This window comes from Brienomyrus brachyistius, chromosome 9, assembly GCF_023856365.1.
Source record: "Brienomyrus brachyistius isolate T26 chromosome 9, BBRACH_0.4, whole genome shotgun sequence".
Classification (NCBI taxonomy): Eukaryota; Metazoa; Chordata; class Actinopteri; order Osteoglossiformes; family Mormyridae; genus Brienomyrus; species Brienomyrus brachyistius.
In genome coordinates, this window is record NC_064541.1 from 21,711,477 (window position 1) to 21,737,424 (window position 25,948).

The 25,948-nt window shown below is 43.9% G+C and overlaps 1 protein-coding gene across 2 annotated transcripts; it reads right to left on the reverse strand.

The window, feature by feature from the left end:
• Positions 1 to 403: 403 nt before the first annotated feature.
• On the reverse strand, positions 404 to 21,780 carry mdc1 (mediator of DNA damage checkpoint 1). Of its 2 annotated transcripts, none has more exons than XM_049026018.1 (12): positions 21,649 to 21,780; positions 20,961 to 21,089; positions 19,265 to 19,870; positions 19,071 to 19,122; positions 17,526 to 18,868; positions 15,273 to 15,323; positions 6,154 to 9,533; positions 3,196 to 3,333; positions 2,795 to 2,977; positions 2,426 to 2,551; positions 2,040 to 2,150; positions 404 to 1,587 (listed from the first exon to the last, which is right to left on the reverse strand). In XM_049026018.1, the coding sequence occupies exons 2-12, from the start codon at positions 21,082 to 21,084 to the stop codon at positions 1,387 to 1,389; spliced, it is 6,315 nt and encodes a 2,104-aa protein (XP_048881975.1). In that variant the 5' UTR covers positions 21,085 to 21,089; positions 21,649 to 21,780; the 3' UTR covers positions 404 to 1,386. The 2 variants fall into 2 exon arrangements, with proteins under 2 accessions (XP_048881975.1, XP_048881973.1); XM_049026016.1 differs by lacking the exon at positions 21,649 to 21,780 and adding an exon at positions 21,457 to 21,638.
• Between the last annotated feature and the right edge of the window lie 4,168 nt (positions 21,781 to 25,948).

The window sequence follows — 25,948 nt, forward strand, 5'->3', positions numbered from 1 at the left end:
TTTAAGTTGAATTACTGAAATAAATGAACTTTTGCAAACTCACAATTTTTCGATTTCACCTGTATATTATTAAAGGCATGTAACAGGTGAAATATTCCTATTGCAAACAGGTGGGTAAGTTTTTCTCGAAAGTTTTCATGGACATTTTGCATGGAAATCATCTACCCCACAAGTAGCCAACAGGTAAGCTAAAATAATTTAGGTAGCTGGCCAGTTTGGTAGCAATCTTGCTAGCTAGCTGATGTTACTGATGAAAAGTTTATTCTGTGCAAACGTATCTGCCTATTCAAGGCACCGCTACTGGTTGCAGCAATAATCTTATGAATCCTCCCGATATCAGCTGTGTCTGTGCACCTGATCTGCCTCTGACAACACATACACAGAAGGCTGCAGCACATAGAGATGAGATTGTCTGATAGTATATTTTTGTACAAGGGTAAAGGTTTAATTCATGCAGGTGACTCAAAACCCAAAAATCTCAAATGTTCACGGGGAAAAAGAGAAATGCATTTCTGCAATAATTTATATAATTAGATTTGGCAGGAAATGCCTCCTGGGGCAATATGACTGCATATTTGGTTATTAAAAGGAAAATCCGTCCCAGAGGCATAAATCAATATCAGACTGTTTTGGATATCTTTACGTAACAGATTTATGACAATGGCCAACACAGCCCCAACAGGAGCGGGCTGTCTAGTTAACTTACGGTGCTGGTAGGGTCAACCTACTTCATAAAAAATAACATTCACAGATTTTATTTAGATACAGAAACAGCTATTGTAATTAATAGTAAAACATATCATTAAGAGTAGCGGTTCTTAGGCGATACAGGACTGGTACGGTAATTACATGTGCGAAAACACCCAGAAGCTCCAGTTTTCCTTCCCTGTCCAGTATAAAAAAGGTTCACTGACAGAATAAGAACCTTTCGGAATCAGACAGTGCGAGCTGGACTGGTTCATAGCAGCTTGGCAGAACCACACCGTTCTGCCTCCAAAAGACACGCTGACCTCGAAGAGGCCAGAGGCAGGTGGGAAGGAGTGATGTCATACATAATAAAGTGTTTACAATCAGCGGTCATTCATCCTCATAAAATACTAATAATGTGTGTAAAAAGTGTCACTTTAAAATGGCAAAAAAGTGGGGAAATCACACAGTGAGACTAAGGATTATAAAAAAGGCCCAATACCAGACAAGAAGAAAGATGGTCAACTTTCTAGGCTTGCTAAACATAGCCATTGAGTCCTCCTTTCCCCATAACGTCACCGCAGTCCCCAGACTCTTCATCTCCGACTCACTTCTTCCCAAACATCTTCAAAGTCCCCCAGGGGACACTGCAGCTTGCTACATCCGAAGAAGCCAGCCCCCCCCAGCCCCCCCCCATCCTCATCGCTTGCGTCGTCCCTTGGGAGTCACGTTCTCGGGGGCCCCGAACCCGGCACCGACGAGGCTGTGAGTGACGAGGTCGACCTTCTGCTGCAGGATGCCGGTGAGCAGGAACTCTGCGCTGAGCACGGGGATGGAGGCGGCCAGGGCAGGCCCACAGAGCGAGGCATCCTCCGCGCAGGAGATCACCACCGTCTGCGGCTAAAGAGACACGCGGCAAGTGGGTCAGCACTCTGACGACTGACAGGAGGGGAGCCGCCCGCCATCGCAGGCGTCAGCTAACACAGCCCTCAATGGGGTTCAGCTAACCAGACCACATCCGGGGAGATGGGTGAAATCCAAAGGAAACACTTCAGCGGGCAGAACTGTGGCCTCCCATCTTCAGGGTGAGGGAGGGAGGTTCCAGTCCCACCTCCTATCAGCATATGTGGAGTTGCGCCTAGGCACTCCAGTTCCCTCCCGCAGTTTGATGACATGCATTTAGGCTAATTGGTGCCTATAAATTGCTGTTTCAGTGGCTGGAAGATGGGTGGTTGGAGACTAAAGGGGAGCTAATGGGGACTCTATTTCCATACTTTCATCCCTAAATGGTGAGCAACCTCCCATTCCCCATACTGAAGCACTGAGGGGTGACGGAGGGTAGGGCTCCTCACCTTGAGGACCGTGGGCATCCTGGAGAGGTAGCGAGCTCCGCTGCAGGTGATTATGTCCTTCATCTGGGCCGGATCGGGCTTCACAGAGCGAGTCACATGGATCTCATAGCCCTGAGGAAGAGGCCCAGAGGCGACTCATAATGGCATGTTCCTGGCTCAGGAGCACCAGGAGGAGTAGCAGGGTGGGAGCAGTGGCTAAACTGGGAGAACCAGGAGGAGCAGCAGGGTGGAAGCAGTGGCAAGACTGGGAGAACCAGGAGGAGCAAGAGAGTTGGATCAGTGGGAAGACAGGGAGTAGCAGTAAGAACAGCCGGGTAGGAGCAGTGACAAGACTGGGAGAACAAGGAGGAGCAGCAGGGTGGGAGGAGTGGGAAGACTGAGAGTACCTGTAGGAGGGGCTGGGTACGTGCCGTTTGCAGGGCCTCCTCCAGGCAGAAGTTGAACTTCCTTTCCTGCTCGACATCTTTCACTAGGAAGGCTTGCGGTGAGAGGAATGCGCCGTTCTTACTGCACTAAATGAGCGAGAGAGAGTAACGTTGGGTCTTTAAAAATTAATGGACATCGGATGTAGGTCAGATGGAGAGCAGAATTATTAATTTGGATCTAAAGGAGCTTAAATCATTGAAGAGTAATAGCAGGATGGCCTTTCACTGAAAGGCCTCATTATTCCATCTGCTGGCCTAGAAAATATGTACGACTGCATAATCTGAATGATGACGTCACGGCATTCCGCACAGCTTCCTGAAAGTGCTCACCTTTTCCAGCCAGCAGGGGGTGACCACGGGAACGCCACGAGCCACGGCGCAGAGGAACTTCACCGTGCGTCGCACCCTGTCAGTGACGAGATGGGTCATGTCGGCCACATCCCTCGCCAGGCTGCCTCCCAGGCGAGACAGAGCAGCCTCACCGGCCTCGTCCGTCACACAGGTGAACAGCACCTGGGTTGGGAAGGACAAGTAGAGGGGTCTTTACCCATGATTTGACCCACTGAGCCAAGTTGATGCCCTCGCTAGGCGTCCTATCTAAAAACAGTGTCACCTAGAGGAAAGTGTAATCCGTAACGCTCAGAATCTCAAAAAGCACTTCTGCTAGCCTCCTGATGGGCGATGGCACACAAAACCACAGCTCCACTGAGCAGGGCGAGGGAGGGACCCACCTTAGGAGCCTGAGGGCTTCCGGTTAGGACAGCGGGAGAGGTGGCCTGTATAGAGGAGCGGCGAGGCGTCTTGATTGCAGGGGACTTACTTGAGGCTACACGTTTTCGGGAACCCCTACCCACCGGAGTTTGTGGTACCTTAAAAGAAAAGGGTGGGGGGGGGGGGGTTAATCAAGAAACCAAAATATTACCTATAATGCAGAATACCTACAACTAATCCATGACTATGTTTGACACAGAAGATTAAAAAGCTCCATAATGGGGCTGCATTGTGCAACTAAATATAATAATGCAGCCATGAGGTCACAAGTAACTTGACGCCAATCCTTTCACCAACCACAGACACCTCTCTGTCTCAATGCTGCCCCTAGTGGCGAATGACAAATGGCAAATTCAGAATCTGGCACAGTCTGAAAATCGGTCTATTTACACTGGGGACCATTAAACAGGGGTTGCTCAGCATATTTATTTTTGTCAGAGATATCTGTGCTATTGCTACTTGGATCTCCTGCTGAAGGAGTCTCACTGCCACTGACTAGTTCATTTTAATGCTTTTGTGTGTTTGCATGGAATGTCATGTTAACTGGATTACACCACATTCACTATGGGAGACAAAATTGCCTGCCAGATTAAAGTAAAAACTTATAATGACAAATGACAAAGACATACAGAAGCAGAACAGAAATACATGCAGGATTTAACAGAAGATTGGATGATTAACACTGAATTAAATATTTCATAACAATCTGAGGTTATTAATTGTTAAATGTCAAATGTGTCTCAGCATTGATGGTCTTCCATATATTATGGATGTAACGATAAACGTAATATTGTGATATCGCGATAAAAAATACCTCAAAACCGTTGTCGGACTGTTCCGATATCAACCAAGATTTCATGTGGTTGTTTCGCATATATAAGTCAGGCCTCACAAAATACATACTACATTAACGAATGCTTTGTGCTCTATTAGCTGTGTGTAACCCACCTTAAATCCATTACAAAACAACTATTACAACAATAACTTATAAATTGGTCAAATAAAAACAAAAACATTTACAGTATCTTAACACGATAATTTACCCAAGAAAAAAGATCATTGTATGCAGATTGTGAGGTGATGTCACCAAGTAACGTGAAGAGTGCGGGTTGTTTTTTGCAGAAGCGGTTGAGGAAGGCAAATGCTGCCAAAGGATTTAGAAATCGGTAAAAAGAAAAGCTGTAAAATCAAGTTCAGCAAGTTATGTGGTGTAAGAAGGTTTTTTAAAATTAACTAAAGGAAAAGGAAGATGGAAATGTTTTTCTGTGCTACATTGACACTTCCGAAGATTTGGAACGGATATTCCTGCATGTGCTTCACCGAACAGGGACCCACCGAACAGAGTTCATAGCAGGATGACGAGCTGGACCCATGGAGCAACTGTGAAGGATAAGTAGAGGGAATTTTGAATTTCTTACAATGTGTGCAGTTAGGATATGATGGACTGAATTGAACTATATATTTATGGCTTAATTATTTTTATTATTTTTCATTTAGGTATTTCTTTAACTATATGTGAATGAGGCAGCCAGTCACACACTTCTGTGATGTCTTAACTGCATAATTTACATCTTCCTCAAAGTCATTCTCTACGAGTGTATGTCTCCGGTCAAATGGTACGCTTTCCGGAGTTTTCTTCAGTGTCCGAGATTGGATGTAGGCTTATCAAGTTTATTGGAATTCGTAATTCTTTCACATACTTTTTGTAGTAAATTGTCACCACGTCTTTACAGATCTTCACAAAATTATCATATTTTCCTCCGATTTACATATAGCCAGCTGAGTTTGGAGTGGTGACGACATTTTGCACTGCTCGGTCAGTACAGTTACAAGTAGTGAAGTGGAGAATGAAGGGCAAACAACTGCAGAGCCAAACTTGTGTGAGGGTGAAGACTATCGCTATAGAACTGAACAATATTGTGATATTAGTCACCTTTGCGCTGTTATGCGTCTGTGTGATTTAGAACTGAGATCCCCCACCCACCCCGAAATTGTATTCTAAATAATATGTAATATTTAGCAGGTCAACATGCCGATCTGTTGTTGGGCTTGAGTTTATCTTAAGTGATGAAGGGTTTCTGATGACCTTTGGACAATGTTTGTTGTCTATTGTTGGTAATTGATTTCCAATAATAAATGCAAACATTTGCAAAATGTAATCATGCCTTGCCAACTATAATATTGATAAGAATATTAACAGCTGAAAAGATCCCTTAATGGTAAATGTTGAATAAATTCATGATTTAATTTGCGATTAATTTGTAATTAACTATGGACAGTTGTGTGATTACTCACGTTTAAATATTTTAATGTATTGACAGCCCTAATGTAAATGTATTCATGATTCTTCATGTTCTACAATAAATAATTACTAAAGATTGCTATTCTAAATTTTGAGGTGTCATTATCTTTTACCCCATCACTCCCATCGAACCTAGAACTGGCCAGTAGCACAACTAAGTGGACCCAAAATAGGGTTAAAAGTGTTACACGTGCACTGTTTTCACGCATTATTTAGATCGTTAGTATGTATGGGCATGGCCTATATTTCACGTGGTGAAAACAGACCTGGTGGAAAAATGGCAGAAAACAATACTTCGGAATTGCAGATTGTGTTTTGATTAAAAGATCCAGCTGTAATAATTCATATTTTATACCGTGATAATTATTGTACCATGAACCTTTTGTCGCGATATTATTGTACCATGAGTTTTGGTATCGTTACATCCCTAACATATATTGTTAATTAATACCATGGAGTTAACAGGTAAAAAAACAATAAACCCCAAGACAGTTCCAGGAACTGAGAGGGTGGGCCTCCCGGGGACACTACAGCACTACAGAGTAGCTGAAAGAATTTGACTGTACATGGGAGGCAAGTATCACTCAATGAATCAGCATCATAGACAGATCATTACCTCTGTGTCCATACCAGGCCTGTCCTGTTCAGAGGTGGGGTCAAGAGTCTCATCCTTGGTCTCCTGTTCTTCTGACATCTCTAGCTGGCTCTCCTTCTTCCTTTGGGCTACGGTCTGCCTCCCCCTGCTCTTCAATTGTACTGAACCTGCACTATCCTGCTCCTCTTTTTGATCCCCCTGGTCTTCTTCCCTCTCCTCCTGCTTTATTTTCTTCGCAGAGGCTGCGCCTGACATTCCTTTCCTCACAGCAGGCTGGGATATCTCCCCCTTCACCCCCCTTTCTCCCATTTCATCCCCGTCTAGCTCCTCTCCTCTCCTCTTCCCAGTCCTATGAGATTTCCGCCTGTCCACAGGCACCTTGAGAGTGTTGGTCTGTTCCCCGTCATCCAGAACTCCCTTCAGGTCATGTTTTTGGGACCTGGTCCGACCCTTTGACCTAGAATGCAGCACCTTTTCGCCATCAGCTTCCGAGTCCTTGATGGTCTGGTCAGCTTCAGTAGTTGCTGTATCTGAGGGACTAACTTTACCACTCTTGCAAACTCCTCCATCATTCATACTCGGCCCTGGAACATCTTTTTCCAAAACTTGACTTGCTTTTGCTGAACTGTGATGTGTTTCCTTGTCCTCTGTGTCAGCTCCCTTTGTGGTGCTGGACCTGGTGTTCTGCACAATTTCAGTCTGCATGGCCCTTTCTGCAGAAGTTCCCATGGAGCTGGATGTTGCACAACTCCCCATTTCCCCATTTGAGGCCAGGTTTCCTTCTCCCTGCACACTGAGAGTGGTGTACTCACTCTGACTATTTCCCTTCTGGCCCTTCCTGATATGGCCTCTCCCCTGTGTGCCAATGCTAGATGTGGACTTCTCAGAGCTGACTGAGGCAACCAAGCTACACCGGGAGCTGGCTCTGGTTCCCCGCCTCAGTTCGGGTTCAGGCATGGCTGTGTCATTGTCACAAGACCTGGGTTCGTCAGCTACAGCAAGCCCTCCCCTGGTCCTCTTCCATCTGCCTTGACTGGAGCTTCTCTGCTCTTCCTCCTCATCCTCCTCCTCATCTTTCTCTCTTTCCTTGCAAACCTGTTCCTGTTTCCTTTTTCCTCTGGCTGATTTTCTCTTAATCTTTTTTTCCTTCATCAAATCCTCTTCATCTTCTTTCATTTGTTCTCCATGTTTTTCTTTTCCTTTCCTTACATTCTTTCTCCTGTCTTGCTCCTTCTCCAGCCTCTCTTTTTCTTCCCTCTCTTCCTGCTCCTTCTGCAGCCTTTCTTGCTCCTTCCTCTCCTCCTCCCTCTCCTTTTCCTTCTCCAGCCTCTCTCTCTCCTCCCTCTCTTCCTGCTCCTTCTCTAGCCTTTTCTGCTCCTTCCTTTTCTTCTCCAGCCTCTCTCTCTCCTTCCTTTCCTTCTCCAGTTTCTCTCTCTCTTCCCTCTCTTCCTGCTCCTTCTCCAGCCTCTCTCTCTCCTCCCTCTCTTCCTGCTCCTTCTCTAGCCTTTTCTGCTCCTTCCTTTTCTTCTCCAGCCTCTCTCTCTCCTTCCTTTCCTTCTCCAGTTTCTCTCTCTCTTCCCTCTCTTCCTGCTCCTTCCTCTCCTTCTCCAGCTTTTCCTTCTCTAGTCTCTCTCTCTCCTCCCTCTCTTCCTGCTCCTTTCTTTCCTTCTCCAGTTTCTCTCTCTCCTCAGTCTCTTTCCGCTCCTTCTCCAGCCTCTTTCTCTCCTCCCTCTCCTTTTCCAGCTTCTCTCTCTCCTCCCGCTCCTTCCCTTCCTTCTCCAGTTTCTCTCTCTCTTCCCTCTCTTCCTTCTCTTTCTTCTCCAGCCTTTCCTTCTCTAGCCTCTCTCTCTCCTCCCTCTCTTCCTGCTCCTTTCTTTCCTTCTCCAGTTTCTCTCTCTCTTCCCTCTGCTTCCTTTCCTTCTCCAGCCTTGCTCTTTCCTCCCTCTCTTCCTGCTCCTTTCTTTCCTTCTCCAGCCTCTCTCTTTCCTCCCTCTCTTCTCGCTCCTTCTTTTCCTTTTCCAGCACCTCTCTCTCCTCCCGCTCCTTACTTTCCTTCTCCAGTTTCTCTCTCTCTTCCCTCTGCTTCCTTTCCTTCTCCAGCCTTGCTCTTTCCTCCCTCTCTTCCTGCTCCTTTCTTTCCTTCTCCAGCCTCTCTCTTTCCTCCCTCTCTTCTCGCTCCTTTTCCTTTTCCAGCACCTTTCTCTCCTCCCGCTCCTTCCTTTCCTTCTCCAGTTTCTCTCTCTCTTCCCTCTCTTCCTGCTCCTTACTTTCCTTCTCCAGCCTTGCTCTCTCCTCCCTCTCTTCCAGCTCCTTCCTTTCCTTATCCAGCCTTTCTCTTTCCTTCCTTTCTTCCTGTTCCCTCCTCTCATTCTCCAGCCTCTCTCTTTCCTCCCTCTCTTCCTGCTCCTTCCTCTTTTTTTTAAACCTTTTGCCATCTTTTCTTTCACTGTTCTCCCTTTCCTCTCCTCTTACCTCATCCCCTTCATTTTCTTCTGTTCCCCTGGACCTCATCACCCTGTCCTTCCCCTTTTTCTGACTCTTTCTCCCCCTTGTCCTTCTGCTCCCTTCTGCTTCCATATCACTGTCCACATCTTCGTCTGGCACAGCCTTTCTTCTCAACCCATTCCCCGTCGGCATCCCCCCTGCCTTTGAGATCCCTCTTGTTTCTCTCTTTTGGGGTTCTTGATCAACTGCAGCTCGCCTCTGACTCCTAGTGCTTCTACCAGGCTGCTTGTCTTCCTCATTTCCTCTTCTTGACCCCCTTTGACTCTGCAACTGACTACTTTTCACTCCATCCTCTTCCTCCTCAGGCACCAACTCTGCCACTCCCACTGCTTCCAGAACAGATACCGGCTGAGTGTCAGCGGTGGAGAGATGGGAGTTTGCCTGGAAATCTCTCTGATGGTCCTCCCCCCTCCCCACTTGTATATTCATAATGTCATCAGCGCAAATTTGCACGGCCCCAGCAGCCTCCCCAGCAGCTTCCATGACGTAAGCCTGGGTGGCATCCAGGTCTCTATCCATCTCCACGGTACCGCTGCTTAAAGTAACAGTGTCTGCTGCATATGCCTGGGTGGCATTCAGCTCATCCTCCGCAATGAGGCCTAACTGTGCCGGCCGGCTAGAGGAGCCAGGGCACTCATGGCTGCTGTCTGGCAGCCCAAGCTGGAAGGAGTACGCCATGGTGGGCTGCTCCTCAAAGCCTGGAGGAGCGGAGGACTCTGAGGATGGGGGGCTGCTCAACACAGAGGGCAGCTTAGCTGCTGGGCCCCCCGTACTGCTGCCACCTGGAGCCTCTGACACAAACGACTGAGTTTCTGCTATGAAGAAGTCGTCATCTTTCAGGTCATCCTGGTCGCCTTCAGAAGGCCTGCTTGGGAATACCGGTGGTATCGGAGGACCTGGACGTAAAAGGAGATGATGTCATTCCTACCAGCAGCATGTACAGTTATGTGAAAAACAAAGTACAGCTTCTTTCAAATGTAAGGTTTTATGTATCAGGACTTCCTCTGGTTCTTAGGTTATTACAACCTCAGATGAACAACACATGAATTGCTGCTGCCCAACAATCTGGGATGGGTTATAAGGCCATTTCCAAACAATCTGAAGTTATCATTTTAGAATGAGAAAGATTATTCACAAGTGGAAAACATTCAGGACAGTTGGCAGGAGTGGACAGTTCAGCAAATTCACCCCAAGATCAGACCGTGTAGCGCTCAGAGAAACTGCAAAAAAAAAGAACCTACATGTCAGACTCTACAGTTAGCATGTCAAACGTTAAAGTTCATGACAATACAATTAGATTAAGGGGAAAATCTCTTTTCTCTAAAAAGAACATGGCAGCACAGCTTAGGTTTGCAAAGCTGCATCTGAACAAACCACAGGTCTTCTGGAACAATGTCCTTTGGACAGACATGACCAAGTTGGCGATGTCTGACCATAACGCACAGTGGCCCTTTTGACAAAAACCGAACAGAGCATATCAACACAAACACCTCATTCAACTATGGCTGCTCACTATGGCTGCTCACTATGGCTGCTCCCCAGAATTGCAAAAGAAGAGAGCACATGTGTGAGAGGCCATAATAATAACAATCGATACTTTTATTGATCACCGTGGGGAAATTGTCTTTTTATGCCTCCTTCAACTTGCTCTTTGTAGAGTCTGCTGTCCACGAAGGGCTGCCACCCGTAGCGGCGCCCAGGGAGCTGGGGGTTAAGGGTCTTGCTCAAGCACCCGCAGACGTACTGAGGCTGGGTTTAAACTGGCAACATTCTGATTACAGGCACACAAGCTTAGCCCACTCAGTCCCATGCTACCCCTTAATAAAGTAACTAAAACAACAAAAAAAAAACATTACAGCAAAACTAATTTTTCCAACAGAGTTAAAAGTCTTCACGGAGTCTGGTGAGAGGACCTATCCGACGCTCACAGATGCTCTACTGACACTTCAGAAGCTTAATATCGAGCCATAGGTGGACAAGCGGGAGCAGATGGAAGGGGCGATACAGGGGAAGAAAAGAGAGGAAAATCTATGGCCTTCTTCAACAGAGCAGAGTGACCTTAGCACTTATTTTAAGCCCCCCTTCCTGGGTTGTTCCCTGCCTCTTGCCCATTGCTTCCGGGATAGGCTCCGGACCCCCCACGACCCAGTAGGATAAGTGGTTTGGAAAATGCATGGATGGATGGTAGATAGGTCTTGGTAGTGGGAACTATTGGTGGTACTAAAATAACACTGCTCAATCTATATCCCCCAAATGAAGATTGCATAGACTTTTTTAAGAACATAGCAACTGTATAAATTTTAAACTGTATATTTTACTCTGATAAAGCAGAGGGGATCATTTTAATAAGAGGGGACTTCAATTGTGTTCTGAGACAAGTAGGTTCTTTATCCAAAGAATCTACTACTATTTAGGCACCACCTACACCCCAGGGAAAGGGACTTTACTTTGATATCACAGATGCATGGTAGTTAATCTACATTGCATCTGTTTTTGATATCTGGCACAGACCTTTATAAGACCAGTGAATGTAATATATCAGATCATGCCTCGGTCACCTTAAAGATAAGGATTGGACCAAGGAAGCAATTCAAATGCTGGAGACTAAATGTGTCACTGTTACATGACGAAGAAATTCAACAAGAAATACAGATAGACCTAATAAATTATATTGCATTAAACGATAATGGCAAGTAGTGATGGGGGGTAATATTTTTTCCATTTCCTCCAGAGTGAAAAAAACCATGGCTAGCTCAACAAGTTAAAGTAGAAAAAGAAATTAAGAGAAATAGAGCATCAACAAACAACAAATTATGAGATTGTTTTTAAAAATTAGATGACCAGATAATGTACAATGCAGAGGCAGCATTGCATTCATTAACCGGAGATATTATGAAATGGGAAATAGAACAAGCCGTCTGCTATCTTTTCAGATACAAAAAAGCTCAATCCAACAGGACATTACAGACGATAAAAAGCTCAGATAATAACCAACAGGAAGTTGACAGTTTCAGAAAAGCCCTGAACCTGCAAGCAATTGCAGCCAGAAGAGGCAGCCCATCAATGCTCAGCTTAGATGCTGAGAAAGCATTTGATAGGGATCACTGGACCTTCTGCAAAAAGAGCCTCAGCTGTATGTGTTCTAATGAGACATTTGTGAAGTGGAGTAAGATATTCTATAAAAACCCGAGATCTAGAGTTAGAGGAAATGGGCATCGCCCTTGTTTATCTTCCCCTGGGAGGTGGAATATGCCAGAGATACTCTGTCACCCTCCCTATTTGCTCTGAGCATTGAACTACTGGCTGAATTAATACGAAGTAATCTTCTCATACAGGGTATATCTGATGAAGGACAGGTCCAGCACAAACTAGCGCAATTTGCTGATGACGTACTATTATTCTTATAAAACCCCATAACTTCTGTCCTGGCCCTCTTGAATAGCCTTCATGAATATAGTGCAAGTTCAATAAAAACAAATCTGAAGCCATGATGATAGCTGGTGACTGGTCTTCTCAACTAGATGACTTCATCACTTTCAGGAGACCTAAGCAGGGATTCTAGAGATGCATCGATCACTCGCCAGGGACCGGAATTAGCCGATTTTCAGTGTGATCGGCTCAGACTGGCCGACCAGTCTCATGCATTTCCGATAGAGAACTGCTCCGTTTTATGCATGCACTACAGGTTATATGCACAGCAGCGCAGGTAATAGCCTCACAGTCACGGGCACGCTCACAGCCACATGCTAATATGTCGTTAGCGTGGAGGTTCTTTGCTGTGAGTGAAGGTGACATAAAGCTCACAATTTGCAATATATTTAAAGCCAAAGTAAACTGTGGGGGAACCACCACAAAAACGTGGTGAAACAGAGGTAAAATAACCGATTAAACATATAAACATATATTAGATAAAGTTGAAAAGGAATAATCATTAAAACTGCAGAGCTAGCTAAGGTTTTTTTCCTAAAAATGTTTTAGCAAAACTAACTCCTTGTACTATAATGTCCATACGGGGTATGAAAAAGCATCGTAATCTAGTTTACTAGTGATGCAGTTTGGGGGGAAATGTAAAGTTTAACAATTTCTTTTATTATGAAAATAAAATTCTGCACTGAAAAAAAAGCTGATTTGTGTTTGTATGTGCTGTCAATTATAAGTTCCTGGAAAGAAAATTGGAATCGGCAAAAATTAGTATCAGTCAGTCACACTTGCAAAAAATTGGAAATCTGAATTGACCAAGAAAATTGCAGTCAGTCCATCTCAGGTGGCAATTCAGATATCTGGGTGTTGTTATTACTCCAAAATCAACAATTATTCTCCACAAATTACAACAGACTGATTGAAGAAATTGACCTAAACAGATGGGATGTGTTACCTTTTTTGGGAGGATAGAGTCAGTTAGAATTAATATTTTACCAAGATGACTTTTCTTATTTCGGTCCCAGCCTATTCTAGTACACAAAGCACATTTAAGCTGTTTGATAAATGTATATCAAAAATTTTTTGGAAAAATAGGAGACCTAGAATCCAGTTGAAAATACTGAAGGCAACTAAAGAGAAAGGACGTCTAGGCCCGCCTAAGCTAAAATGGTATTACTGGGCTTCTCAGCTTTGAGCAAAGATGGCATGGATGGTCAAAAAGGAGATTATTTGGGTACATATTGAACAGAATTCTCTACCAGGGATATCATTATCTACTCTCCCATTTCTTAGTCAATAGTGTCAGAAAAAAATGAAAGAATGTGTGGATGAAACACACACTAGAGGTCTGGACTTCAGTTCAAAAACAAAGGGGAACTGTAGCTCTGTCTCGGGTCACGCCCATACAAGGAAATAGAGTTTCTACCATCCACATTTGATACATGGGTGGAGCATACTCAACTATTTGATTGAAATATTTTGAAATAATATTCACAACTCCAAGACTCCAATTTTTTCTTTTATACATATCTACAAATTCAACATTACAAAACACGTAGACTGGGACAATATGAAAATCAAACCAGCTAATATTGAGACCTGCTTTATACATATATTTGAACAACTAGCATCAACAACAAAAAAATCCCATATTTACAAAAAGCTAATGACAGACATATCAGGTAATGCTTTTCATATTAAAGACCAGTAGGAACTGGAACTCAGTACAATGGTAGATGACAATACATGGGAGGACGCATGTCCTGGATGCCACAAGGGGGTGGGGAGCCAGAAGGAAGGAAGGAATTTGATTGGAAGGCTCATGTACAAAACACTATAGATGCCATAAAGGTATCTATAGTTCATTATAGATGAGAGCTTCATAAGCCAGTCATAATGCATAATAAATATGGGTTTAATGTGTTACGCCTTTTTCTAAATATTTATAGCCATGTTTATAATGCTTTATGAATGTATTATAATACACTATGAATGCTTTTCTAAATTACTAAAGACATGACTTTAAGTAAAACATGGCCAATTTTTTTAATGTCCTGATATAAATCCACATAACTGAAAGAGGGTACACTCTCTTTATCACATGACTTTTTCGATGACAAAAATTAGGGACAAAATGTACAAGATGAAGTCTTGCAAAGTCATTTCAAATCACAAATAAAACCCAATTTCACATCCTGAAAACATCAGTTTTTCCCTTATCATTCCCAGGAGCTGCTGATTAATTCAGACTGCTGGTGCAGTGTTAGGAAACCAGGCCTGGAGGGCACAAGATGCACAAAGTGCTCTCACTCTGCTTTAGACATCATCAGCTCTCTGCGAGAATCCAAGAGGCCATAAAGTGACTGCAATAAAGCTACTGCAAAGCTGTGGGCACTTACCACACTGAGCGCGAGTTATCCTTAAGCCTAGCTCATAATTCACTTTTCCACATGTGCTTTCATGCGCTTTCGGGCTGAGGACGGTCATCCATGTGGCAGTTTGTACTCATTCTACATTTGGCTATGGATGCTGAGGATTGCGGACAGTGCAAGCATACAGCAGTCATATTCCACCAGACCAGTAGAGGGCAGATGTATTGCAACAAATACAAGCAGTGTACTGAAATAGGTAAACTTTTATAAATAGTTACTTATTCAAAGCTTGGGTAGAATTACGATAAGGCAAAATTAGCCTGGGATACTTCCCTTACTCTTTCGTTGTTGACTGCCGATCTGTGAAAACCCATGCTGCCACCTACTGGAAGTACCTAATCAATTATCTTGCACATGTGCAGTCGACACGCATGGGGGTGCAAGGTTTCCCCTAGACATAAAAATCTGGGCTACAGGGGCACCAAACGCAGTCGTCGGCAGCCAACCCCCGATGACAAAATTTACATCATGTCCCCACGTCCACAATCAAAAGCGCATGCGGAAAAGTGATATATGGACTGGCCTTTAGAGAGAGTCACGCACCATATGCAGGAGTTGGTGCCCCCTGGAGGAGCAAAACACTGCTGCAAACTGCAGTCCTCTGACGGGTCTACAGGGGGGGTGCCTATGTAGCACCCAATTAAATCACCGGCAGAAAGTGCATCACGGGTCTGAACAAGAGCAATTACATTCCAATGATACAAAACTCACATTAACGGCAGCGGGACAGGTGTCATGCGAAAGAGCTGAGAGCGAGGGAAATGAAAGAGAGAGAGCACTTACGTCTGAAAGGGTCAGCCATGGAGATGAAGAGCTGAGTGTCCATTTCCGGTACTGCAGAAGGAACGAATCATATGCAGAGGATTCAGTAGGTAAGAGAAAAGATCAGCTCTTCAGCCCAGCTCTTTATAAAGTATTATTATTACGGATGGGCTGATCCACAGTTTTCAGTTCTGATCCCATTCCAATACATAACTGCCAGTACAGATACAGATTCTGATAGAGCTTTCTTTAATACTTTAATATAATAATTGCCATGGTTGCATGGCTTGGGTTTGCCAAGTTGCACCTGAACCCAAACACACACAGGTCTGTAATTATCATTATATCTTTGTGGGGACTCTCCATTCATTTCTAAGAGGAACACTAAGCAAACATGGCAACCTTAACCCCTACCCAGCCTTATCCTTAACCATAAGTAACCAAACAAAACACGAGACTTTTGGCATTTTTACTTTTTTGACTGCATTCGCCGATCTTTATGGGGACCTGAAAAATGGTCCCCACAACATCAAAACAACAGGTTTTTAATTGCATTATGGGGGACATTTGTTCCCCACAATGTAATATAAACATAATACAGACACACACACAAAGGAGAGTGATATTGTCGTATCACATGACCTGGCCACCTCACCGAAACTCGGTAGAAATGGTTTAGGAGCAGTTTGATCAGAATGTGAATGCAAAACTTATACATGCAGGACCTCCTTAGGAAGAGCTGGAAAAGCAGCCCAGGAGGCCACCTCACGAAACTGGCGGAGAGCAGACAGCAGGGTCAGCCAGTCCCTGGAGCAACTGGGGTTAAGGGTCTTGCTCAATGGTCCAATGATGAGATAGCTTAACTGAACAAGGGATTTGAACCAGCAACATTCTGATTTTTAACACATAGAGCTGCCACAGCCTCCAAACATATTATTTTTAAGTACTTCCTTGGTCAGTGCATAAGCCGTATCCCTTCTGAAAATAAACAGCATAGGCCAGTTTTATTTCCATGCTGGTCAGTGCTGGGTCGGTGCTGGTGTAGCTAGTGGACTAGCACAGCTATGCTGGTCTATGCCGTATTGTCTGGCATCCTCTGGATTCACAGCAAATACCACAAACACAAAACAATAAGACGTGATTCACAGATTCCCGTGATTCACAGGTTTTAAAACAGCAAAACAAAACATGAAACCTGCTTTTTTCTCTTTTCCCATTTTTCCTCTTTCCCGTTCTAATTTTTTAAACTGAAAAACCAAAAATCACAGTATTGTTTTTTCCGATTTTGTTTTCAAAAGAATGAATGATATACTACTGTAAATGTTTTCACTACAGTATAAACTTATACTTTTTAAAACCAAACAGAAAAAAGTCATAAAAAAAATTCACACATCTAAGTACAAAACCTAAAAAATAAAAAAGCGCTAAAAAATAGCCGGAAACGTTTTGAATTTGAAATACTACAAACAAATTCATACACTCTACACTCCCAAAATAATGTAAAAAAAACTGGGACTTATTGAGAGACATCAGCACCGTGGCTACTACTTTGGTCAACGAGGACATCCCCAGTCTTCTTCATATTTGAGCTTCATTTTTGGGCATTTACAGCAAACAGGGCCCTCAAAAACATCGTGCTAGCTGTGCGATAATTAGCTAGTTCACGAGTGAGTTCTCTCTCATATTACTGCCAGAGAACACAGCACAGCAGTTTAAGACCCATCGCAGATATGCCTGCTGTCACCCTGGTGTTGTGACCACGTGGGCAACAGATGCCACAAGCAGCCGGTCGAATCAGAAGCCAACTCAACCATCTGGCTCGTTTGAAAAGTGTGTTTCACCGGAGTGAACAAATGCTCAGCGTGCTCTGAGCTCTCCAACCAAACCGGTTCATAAATAACTTGTGATAGCACCGGGTGGGGCAGGCCATTAGAGATGTGATTAAGCTCAGGCTTCGTCGTCGCACCTGCAAGTGCTCATCCCCCGACACATCACAGCTCTTTGTTCTCCCAAAGGAACAACTACCCTGAGGCAGCAACAGGCTTGACTTCCACCCAAACCGAAACCATTAAATGCTGAGTTTACATGGGATCCCAGTGCTATGAATAGCACAGTAATCATTTCTCCAGATTTAACTCGGCACGCACCACAGACCTGAATGCTCGTATCAGAAGATGATGGTGATCAGCAATGAGGATACAGAAATCAGAAGCGTAAGAGTATGGAAAGAGAAGACACAAGGGGAAATAAAAAGATATTTTAGAAAATACATACGCAATGTCACGGGCGTGGAACACTTTTGATCGACGACACCGGAAGCCATCGCACCCCCGGCAACGTCAAGCAAGACATCGGCCCCGTCCACCGTGTCAGCAGCTCCATCTTCTCCTCCGTCCTCCACATCGGTGTCACTGTCAAGACACAAGTGCACAGCAGGAAGGCGAGGTCCTAGGCCTGGCTTCACAGATCCCGGTTCTTCCACATCCGTGTCACTGTCTGACGAGGACACCTGTGCAGCCCCTCTTGTAGGAGAGCTGTGTAAGGCTGGTTGATGAAGGAGAGAACCCAGCTCAGGTTTTGAGGTGGAGGCAAACAGCTGTGTGGCACTGCTCTCCACATCACTATCGCTGCTGGAATCAATCTTCAGGTCAACCACTCTCCCGCCAGCAGGCTGCTGGGTCCCACGTTTTCCCTGAGTCTCTCTCACAGAAGTTGCAAACGGATCATCATCCGTGGCTTCGTCATCCGTGTCACTGCTCAAGTGGAGCCCTGGGCATTTCACCAAGAGGGGCTCAGTCAGCCCAGTGCTGGGTTTTGGGTTCGGTGGGACCAGTTCTCCAGGACTGTCTTCACTTCCTTTTGACTCTCTGTCACTGTCCCGGTGGAATTCTGTTTGTACTATCGTTGTAGTGGATGAAGGCTTCACATTCGGACTAAGTGTGGAGGGAGACATAGGTGCATTATCTTCATTGTCCTCTATGTCAGTATCACTGTCTAGATGAAATTCCTCAGGCTGTACCATAGAAGTTCTGGGGGATTTACAGGTCTTGTCTGTGGCTTCTGTGCCACTACCAAGTCCAACCACTTGTTCTGATCCTTCCTCGCCTTCGACATCAGTGTCACTATCCATGCTGAAGCTTGGCTTGCTTGCACTGGGGCCATCCTGTATGGATGATTTTTTGGGATCATTGTTCCCCAAAGAATGATGATCTGACCTCTGTGGAAGGTCCTTCAGCTCCTCTTCACTGTCAGCAGTGCGGCTTCCACCACCACTGGAAACTTGGCTGCCAGGCTTACAAGGCTGTGGCACATCTGAGGACGGCCCAGCTTCACTCTTATCCATTCCTACATCTTCGCTTGGTCCAGTTCTTCCATTTGGAGTGGCATCGATGGCCATTCCCTCAGGCAGCCCTTGCTGTTCATTTGCCATGTCCCCCAGACAAGTGATAGAGTGCTTTTTCGTCAATGTCTCTTGCTCCTCAAGCTCCGAGTCGCTATCATACACCAGCATCTGAGGTTTCCTCTTAGTTGTGGCTGGACCTTTCCCTCCTTGATTCATTCTTTGGTGGCTGTTGTCTTTCACAGAAGAAGACGGCGTGACAGAGTTCTCATCCTCACTGCAAGAAGGTGAAAGGACAGAGGACAGCTTACACACGTTTCTCATGCCTACTCATCATATACAACAACACCAGAGCCTAACATTGGCCAACAACACCAGAGCTACAACTTCAAACTACAATATACTGGCAACAATCAGACATCATTGAACCAAGTTGTAGTTCATTTAATGTTGTCCGAGTAGACAGCTGTAGCCATTACCTCTCTGGAACGATGCTGTTCATGGGAGACAAGAAAGTAGAGCAGGTGGGACCTGGCATTTGAAGGAGGGAGAAAGAGAAGAGAATTCGTCATATGCTGGAATAGGAAGGGGCCAACAACTAAAACATTTGTACATCTGACAAGTACTACGAATACACAAATCAGTAAGAATACTGCAAATTCCCATTCCTTACCTTTCCTTGCTCTGGTGCTATCATCCGAGTCAGAATCCAATTCAAGAACATGCAAGTTTTCCGGACATGCCGGAGTTTGAGCCAATGACAGGCTCATGCTCCTGACCACACTCGGGGTCACTGTCTCACTTCCCATCCGTCCACCCTTGACGTTTCCTTTTAATTTAGTGTTTTTTATGCTGTTGCTCCAGCCACCCTCTGTGCTCTCATGCTCCTTCCCCATCCGTGTCGTCAAACTCCGCCCCCTACCTTTCGCCGGGAGTTCCCCTCCCCCCATGACCCGTTCAGGCTCCGCCGACCCCTCCCTCAGCACCTCGCTTGTGTCAATATACTGGCAGGGCAGGTCGGCCAGCACCACACTGTCCCCATCGGTCAGAGCGTACCGGACATGGGGCGTCAGACGGAATCTACCCTTCCGCGTCCCATTCATGCTGCCCAGGTCCCAGACCAGTGCCTCCACAACAGGGCTGACATGAATCCTGTCACCAGGAAACACGGAGAGAGAGATGACAGCATGCTGCTTGGACACGGATCGAGCATCGAGGGGCAGAGAGCATGAGATGGGGTCCCGGCCCATCATGTTTTCTCCAAGGTAGAGGGGTAACTCTGAGTGAGATAGAGAGCGAGAGAGAGAATCAGAGAGAGTCGAAATATCTTTCAAGGCTTCTCAGAATTGAGATCAATACCACTATACTGAGATCAGTGGAAAGAAGGTCGAGCTGTTTCTATTTTAAAAACACTTTAAATCTACGTTTCAATAGACCAGCTTAATAAACATAAAAACTAGTGATGGTCCGATCCGATTCTGTCACATAACAGCCAATATGATACAGATTCCGATACAAAGGTTGTTTTAACTTGAATATTATAATATAGAAAAAAGTGTGTGTATATATATATATATATATATATATATATATATATATATATATATATATATATATATATATATATATACACACACATACACACACACACACACACACACACACACAGGGTGTCCATAAAGTCTCTTCACAATTTCAAAAATGTATTACAAAAGCAATTGATGAGATATCTTCATCAGATTTGTCCTACGTACTCAGTGGTTATCATTGCATCATTTAAGCATTTAAGAGGCATTCACATTTCAATCTGAATAGCTTATAAGAGAGCATACAGAAGTGGTGAATGCTTAACATGCCCCTCAGTTTGTCTTCGCCTAGCAACAGTGACACTTACACTTCACTGTGATACCAGCCCACCATGTATAACAAGCTGTGGTGTGTGGTGTACAAAACAACCCAAGCTATAGCAACTCCCAAATAAAAACACACATTAACAAAAGCTTTTCACACAATTAACAAGTCTATAGATGCTGCTTGATTATGGTAGTAGACAGCTACCTTTCTTTTTTAAAACTACATATCAAAAACCGGTGTTAAAGATTCTTCACTCAGTGGCCAGTGTCTGGATTAAGGACATTAATCCTACTTAACAGTGTGCATTTAACAGAGAGTGCCGTCATAAAACATTTTTAAGACCTGACAGTAATTCTGGAGAAATATGAACTTTCACAAACTCGATAGTGTGCTGCAAGTTGTCAAATGCAAAGGCGTACATTATAACTGATGTAAAAAAAAAAAACTAACACTGTCATGTAAAGCGTTGATTATTCAGACAGTAGAACGCTGAGAGCCACGCACACTTCACTCACCAGTCTCGGGAATGTGCTCATTTTTGAACACCCTGAGTTTGGCCAGAGGTTTTATAGCTTGGTCTGCATCTAGTTCAAACCGATCGTCCATGAATGAGTCATCAAGCCGTTGGGTTTCATCCATAACCTCTGGGAATCGATAACGATACAAGAATTTACTTCGGGATGGGAAATGCAACTATCATTAACATGAATCAGCAGGCTATATACACCAAGTTCTCGTAATTTCACGAGAACTAATGCATCATTTATATTCGGAAAACTACCTGGAGATGTCTGATATTAAGTAGACACATCTCAATCATCTACTGATCGACACTGATGCTACATCAATAAGGCCATCACTCAGGTAAATATAAATATAGATACCCATAAGTCAACTATACCATGTTATACACATTGAAATCAGCTAATCAGCGACATTATCCTTCAGAGTGTCCATCCGTAACGCCTGCTAAGAAATACACTTAAGATTATAAGAACTATAAATCTGCACCTAACTGAGGGGTACGCTAGGGCATAGCCTTGAGCAACGTGCAATGAAAGTATGTGCGCTCGTGTTGTTTTTTTTCATACAACACATGCATAGAAGCATATTTTCGAGAAACCACGGCTTGCACTTGCAAATTCCTGTCTACGTCTGCGATCTAGGTCGATATAGCACATGAGCAGCAAAATGAAAACTTACCTCATCTATGTTTCCAACTACATATGAAACCGTAACACTCTATTTCCGGGACAAAAGAAAGCGTTTTCATCAAGTCGTCTCTCTATTGGTTGAACTCAACGTCGCTTATCCAATTTCTACGTCTGATTGAAGAACGTTTATGTCTGTTTAAATTTCGGAGCACCGATAGGCTATTCGGGGTGACGATTGTTTGAACAGATACATTTCCCGCGCTAAGGGTGACGCTGGAATTTCTTCAGTTTGCATTGTGCCCTTTGTAGTACTTCCAGGTTTGTACATTAATATAAATAATGCACACCTTCCCGTTTCCCGACCCTGAAAAGCGGTAGGAGATGGATGGATGGATGGAAGGAATACACGTCTGACTGGAAATATAATTTTGCGTACCATAGTAAATATCTCAACAGTACAAGTAAAGGGTCTGCTTGCTCAAATAAAGAACACTAAATACTACTGCATACGTTTAAGTATATTAATCCTAATATATCCTGTTGTATCTGTACTTTTCACCCAAAATAATGGATAATGTGATTATTTTAGATGAACGATGCCTTGCAACTTTGAGGTGCACCACCATGCCGCCCCCCTTTCTTTTCCACGAGGCCCAAATTTGATCAAATTTCATCAACTAAGATCCATAGTAGGGGTGTGGTCGATCACAAGTTTGTCATTTGAGTGGCCAGAGATAACTATGGAGCAGTGGTTAGCACTGTTGCCTCACACCTCTGGCACCCGGGTTCAAGTCTCCGCCTGGGTCACATGTGTGTGGAGTTTGCATGTTCTCCCCATGTCGTCGTGGGGTTTCCTCCGGGTTCTCCGGTTTCCCCCCAAAGTCCAAAAAACATGCTGAGGCTAATTGGAGTTACTAAATTGCCCGTAGGAGTGCATGTGTGAGTGAATGGTGTGTGAATGTGCCCTGCGATGGGCTGGCCCCCCATCCTGAGTTGTTCCCTGCCTCGTGCCCATTGCTTCCGGGATAGGCTCCGGACCCCCCGCGACCCAGTAGGATAAGTGTTTTGGAAAATGGTTGGATGGATCACTATGGAAAGGACACTGAGCAGGAACACACAAACACTTACACAGAGACACACTGCGGCAGCACACCTGAATGTAGAGAGGAAAATCAAAGGAAACTTTATTGTCATTGTGTAACATACACAATGTGCACATACACAATGAAATGAAACAGTAGGCTCTCCTAGTGCAAGCATCACACCTGGCAATAATCATAAAATATACTAAATAACAATACAACAATTAGTGACTCCTGAAAGACAAGGTACACTGCACATGGAGCTGAGACTCTCCTAATTACCTTATTCCCAATTCACTCCTTAATATAGCTTGATGTTAGTGTTGGCTGCGAAGGAAGGGGTGGAGCCTAACAGGACACAAAGTACATACAGCTGGGAGTAGGATTTAAACCCACATCTATGGAAGTCTGAGACAAAAGCAGTACACATGGAGCCATTGCAATGGGCTTTCTTCTTTGACCACCTTTTGTGTGTGTCCCTTTTGGTGGTGATTTTTGACTTCTTTTTGTTTTCAAACGCAGAGCAAACAAAATGACAAAACCCTATCTCAAAAAAGGCTAAAGAAAAAAGGGCAGAGGCACTTTTTAAAATCTAGCTTGGCTTCAATTCTGCCCCATCTGTGTCTGCCTCGTTCAAGCAAAGAGAAGTGACTCCCCCACATAGCACACTCCTGCCCTGTCCGAAATTATAGTGAGCAGCTCCTCGCTGGGGGCAAAGGAGTGTCAGAGGAAAACAGCGTGCTTCTTCAGAGGTTGAATGGCAATCAGCCATCGGTGTCCAGTGAGTTGACCCAGCCCCAGGTAAGATCATCAGAATAGAATAGAATAGAATAGAATAGAATAGAATCGAATAGCCATTTTATTGTCATTCAGAACATACACTGGTTAGTGCACATCAGAACGAAATTACGTTGCATTGACTCACCATTGGCCTAGCAGAGTGTGTTAATACTAGAAAAAACGTAAACTTAAAAAAATAGAGAATGAATAGGAAATAGAATTTATGTGGAACTAACATAAAAATATATTAACTGCAGTATAGTAACAAAAACCAGTTTACATCACCGTTTCAGTTACAGTGCAAGACGTATAGTGCAAAAAGTTCTTGAAAAAGTTAGATACTCCTGTTTAGTTTTGAAATCATTAGTTAATTTCCATTTGTAGAGCAGAGCTCTTTTCCTCCTGACTTTATGCTTAATTTCCTTAGTAAACCACCTTGGTTGCAGTTTCCTAGATTTAGTTTTTCTGGAAACAGGTATGAAGTCCTCTTGCACTTGCAACAATGTGCTTTTAAGAAATTCTCATGCCACTTCAACCGTTTTGCTATTTAACTCCATCCAGTTTCCAGTTTCAGTCTCATACCATTAAAGTTAGCCTTCCTAACACTGTATACTTTTGTTTTGGACTTTGCTCCTCGGACACTAAAATTATCCTTGAATTTAACCATGATATGATCACTACTGTCCAGTGGTTCTAAAACCTCTAATTTTCCAATCCTATCCTGGTTATTAGAGAAAACAAGACCAAGAAGGGCTTCCCCCCTGATAGGGGTATTAACATGCTGAGTAAAAAACCAATCCTGTACTAATTCCACCATCTCGAGTTCATTTACAGAAGAGCCAGAGACTGTGTCCCACTGTATCCCTGGTAAATTAAAATCACCCATAACCACCACATCATTTTTAATACTCATAATCCTGATGTCGTCATATAACATTCTGCATTCCTCTGCAGCTACATTAGGTGTTCTATAACAAACCCTGACATTTAGGCCGTTTGAGTTTTTAGCATCTAGTTTTATCCATACAGCTTCTGTACTTTTATTTTTATCAGTGAGCTCCCTTGCCTGCAAGTTTTCTTTTCCGTATACTGCAACAGCACCTCCCTTCTTTCCTATCCGGTGTCTACAGAACAACGTGTAACCATCCATATTATATTCTTCTCCATCATTGTCACTCATCCATGTTTCAGTTATTCCTATAATGTTGTAGGTCTCTGATGAAATTAAAGCCTCTAAATCATGAATTTTGTTTCTAATACTCCTAGCATTTAAATACAGACCACAAAGGGTAGGCCTTTTACAGTGCCAACTTTTAATATTTATCTGCTAAATTCTTAACAAACCTGCCTGCCATTAGTTATTAAGAGTTCAGGAGTCTAATGGCTTAAGGAATAAAACTAGTACAGAATCTGGCTGTCCGGATTCTGATGCTGCAAAGCCTCTTCCCGGAGGACAGCAGGGAGAACCGTCTGTGGTGGTGGTGGGCGGAGGGTCTTCCTACTGCTCTAATACCTAGTAGTAGAAATCCTCTCGCATTTCACACCTAGATCCATGCTGTGTGTCCATCCTCTCACAGCAGTCCTACGGTTCTGCTCATGCAATCCATTCAGAACATGCTAATTTTAATCTAGCCTGCTATGTCTGGTGTTTTCTTCACATTTTGCTGCGGGAGCATTCAGATGTAAAGTTAAAGGCCGTGCTGACACTTTCATTATCATTTTTGATGGTCGAAACAGTGAACAACCTCAAACCACAAAGCAATTTGGAAAACAAAAGGCCCTTTCAGAAGGTCTTGGAAAACCTCAAAACCAGCAATACTGTCTGTTTTTATTTGGTATTTGAGCCCACGTAGGTGTGTCTGTCTGGTGGCTTGAAACAGGCGTTACGCCTCAGCAAGCCCGTTATGATAATATTCACCGATGACACCAACTATCTCTGGTTTCACAATTTAATCACTGAAAGTAAACACAATGACTGTATTTACAATTTAAATGCAGTATATTCTTATTAAGTTGTTAATGCTGTAAAACACATTATAACATCTATATATAAGCTGCAATTTGTATGCGCTATGGAGAGCTATTGTGAATATTACTCTGCATATTGTGTGATATTTCTCAGCAAAAAAATCTTCATATAGAAAGTCAAAGCTGATCATCAGCTGCCTGGTGTGGCCAGAAATTTGACTTGATTGGCAACCAAGTTGAGACAAAATGTGAAAGTTCTGTAGAGAATTGGATTTAACATTATGTTTGACACCCATTCACTCCAATCATCTTCCAGTTTGTCCCAGAGTAGGGGCAATAAAGGAATACCCTGGACAGGATGCCAGTCCATTGTTGGGTACACACATCCACATACTATGGGAAACTTAGAGGCACCAGTTAGCCTAAATTCATGTCTTTGGAAGACCCACCAAACACAGGGAACACATGCAATGTCCACACAGACAGTCTGGAGCCTGGATTTGAACCCCAACCATGGAG